The sequence below is a fragment of the Phymastichus coffea genome, unplaced genomic scaffold (genome assembly GCF_024137745.1).
Source record: "Phymastichus coffea isolate CEN01 unplaced genomic scaffold, Cenicafe_Pcof_1.1 PCOF00053, whole genome shotgun sequence".
In the NCBI taxonomy this organism is placed as follows: Eukaryota; Metazoa; Arthropoda; class Insecta; order Hymenoptera; family Eulophidae; genus Phymastichus; species Phymastichus coffea.
In genome coordinates, this window is record NW_026706864.1 from 474936 (window position 1) to 477844 (window position 2909).

At 32.4% G+C, this 2909-nt stretch overlaps 1 protein-coding gene across 1 annotated transcript; it reads right to left on the reverse strand.

Annotated features, from left to right (window-relative positions):
- LOC131665682 (uncharacterized) lies at positions 1-2909 on the reverse strand. The gene is made up of 3 exons (XM_058937739.1): positions 2797-2909; positions 847-1360; positions 1-278 (listed from the first exon to the last, which is right to left on the reverse strand). Exons 2-3 carry the CDS (start codon positions 1340-1342, stop codon positions 1-3), a joined length of 774 nt encoding a protein of 257 aa, XP_058793722.1. The 5' UTR covers positions 1343-1360; positions 2797-2909.

A 2909-nucleotide genomic window follows, 5' to 3' on the forward strand; every position in this document is an offset into this window, starting at 1 on the left:
TTAGGGCGTCGATGGTACAGGTTTATAGGCCGAGTAAGCGAGATCCTGTCCAGCTCTGGCCCAACCACCACCTCCGTGAACTTCGTGGCCATGATCGTGCGAAGAGACTAATTTCTTCAGTCCAATTATCGATGCCAACACCAAGGCCAATTTGCTCACTATCAGAGCTTTACCAGCGAGTAAAGCCAGTGCTCCGAGAGCCAAGGGTACCAAAGTACCACCGATCAACAAGGGAATGGCCAATAGACCACCCATGTTTTTCCTTTTCTTGCCGCGGCCTGTCAACACATCATTCGATTTGTTTATTAGTCGTTTGTGTAATAATCATTCGAATTTTAGTTTGAAATACTGTCAATTGATTTGAGCGTAAATTATGTTCATACGTTACTTGCTTGAATAAAGGAATTTATTATTTTATGAAATAACCAATGAAGAACTATATCAAAGTTTCTTCTATAAAAAATTTAACGAACAACTATGTGCACAAACCTTTTATCCAATACCTGATTTTCAAATCTTACAAACACTCAAATCAATCGTCAATTTTTTCGTAGAGGTAATCCAAATTAAACAAGTCACAGTGTATGTAGAGTATAACTCAAACAAATTTGATGAATATTTTTTAAAGTAAAAAAGTAAATAAAAAGTTGACTGAAATTCGATTTTTAATTATACGGGAACTAATTTTTGAATTTTTTAATAATTTTTGGAAGTGAATTAATAGTTGTTATGAATATGTCTTGTAGTTTAAAATACTTGTCATAGTTACTTGAAATAATTAGTATTAAAGAAGATGACCAAATCATTACTAATGAATAGACGAGAATAAAATAAATTGACATTCACCTTCATCGGAAAGACTCCTCTGGAGTTCCTCAACATTGGGAAGCTTGACCTTGAGAGTGTGGCTTTGAAGAAAGCTCACAGCTTTGTCTATAATCATAGAGTTAAGTGCATCTTCCTTATCTTCCAAGCTTCTTGGCAATGAAGCTTCAATCTCTTGTGGTGTTCTGATTGGTTCCTCGCGTCCTGCTTCGCCAGGCTGAGGTTCGTCCTTCACAAGGGTAATACCGTCGACAATACTGACTTGAGCGCTACGCGATACTCGTTCCATTGTAGACAGAAGCTTGAGCTTGAGGCAGCTGCTCACCTCTGCTCCCGAGCAATCTTTGTAAATCTGATAAACCGACCGCAAATCGCCAAACACACCACCGCCACCCTGAGCGGCACGACCCTGATCCGAATCCAATGAGTTCACTGGATGGCCTGAGTCTGCGGCTGAACGCGCGTTCGCACATCCAGCCAGCAACAGGTTCACGATTAGGAATGATAGACGTTGCATTTTTGGGTTATTTGGTACCTGAAAGTGCATAAATTTTTTGAATAATGACAAGTTAAGTTGAAGACTTATTTGTTTATTTAACAATGAAATTTTATATTGAATTTATAAATGGTACATTTTTAAATTAATGTTACATAGTTATTCAACAGAACTAATTTTACCCTATACATTTAGAAGAATTCCGAGTTTTTCAGGTTATCGAGAATTTGCATAAATTTATTGATGGAAAAGTAGAATTTTAGAACTACTTTATTTCTAAGTATTAGTATTCCGGACATAAATGTTTAGTTATGTAAATATTATGGATACGGTTTCAGATTTCACATTGAATTTTTATGCAGAAAAGTATATTACTACTGTATTTTATTACACGTAACAAGACGATTAAAGACATTCTCGTTTAAATTTTTATGCAAAGTATGTCTCAACATTTTTATGAAAAATAATGTGTTAAATGTAAAATACGTTTTCGTGACTAATTCTCCTCAGCTCGAATAAGTAATAGAAAAATAATTTGTTATCTTTTTAAATAAACTTTACACGTATATTTTACTTTAAAGTTTTTCATTTTTTTTTTATTTAATTCTTATTATTTAATAGCTAACTGAAATATATAAAGTATTAATCTATTACTAAATGAAACAATACGGTAAAGGGTAGAATTAGTTAGAAAATCTGATATCTACAATCAAGCAGAACATTTTTTGATACGATAATAATAAAAATAAAGATAAATTATGGTCTGACTTTTTACGTTAAGAACATTGTTCGGCTTTTTGTGAAATGCTATTGCAACTCAAGGCCTTATGACCTTTCTTGTTACAAATTTGACATATTTCTGTCAATTTCTTTGGATAGTTGTTTTATTCTTCGTTTTATGCTCCAGATCTAAAACTTTATAAATTTTCTAAATCCTTTTCTGTTTTGATTGTGTTTATAATTGCATTATCTGCATTAATATTGGAGGACACATTTAATCGAATTTCGAACTTTAATTCCTTTTTAAAACAGTCAAAGAGATTATTTTTTATAATTGCTTTATAAGCCTCTGTGATTTCGTTATTCGTAGCACGTTTTTTTGCGTCTAAAATTCGTTGATAAAATCTACTTAATCTATTTAAAAATGTTATGTTTTCGTTATAGCGTTGAAATTCACTACCTAATTCCCCGAGTCATTGATTCAATGTCGATGGGGAGCTATCTGCTACAGAAACTTATTAGAGATAAATTAACAGTAATAAAAAATTTTGAAATCGAAATGGAAGTGTTCAAATGCATATAGATTTCACTATAAATTTATAAATAAATGTATTTATCTAATATAGTAAATGCAGAGGAATAGATTCTACAAATATTCAGAAGAAATTACAGAAACGAGAACGTACAACTGTAATTTCAAAACATAAATGAAATAACTTTTGTTGACTAAATAATTAGAAAAAAGAGTATAATACCTTAGTATGGGAACACACTTGAAAATGTCGATTCGATACGAATCAAAGAGGTGCGTCGATCGATTCCTCCCTTCGATCAGCTCGAGAAATATTAAATTAAGATACCACTGTTA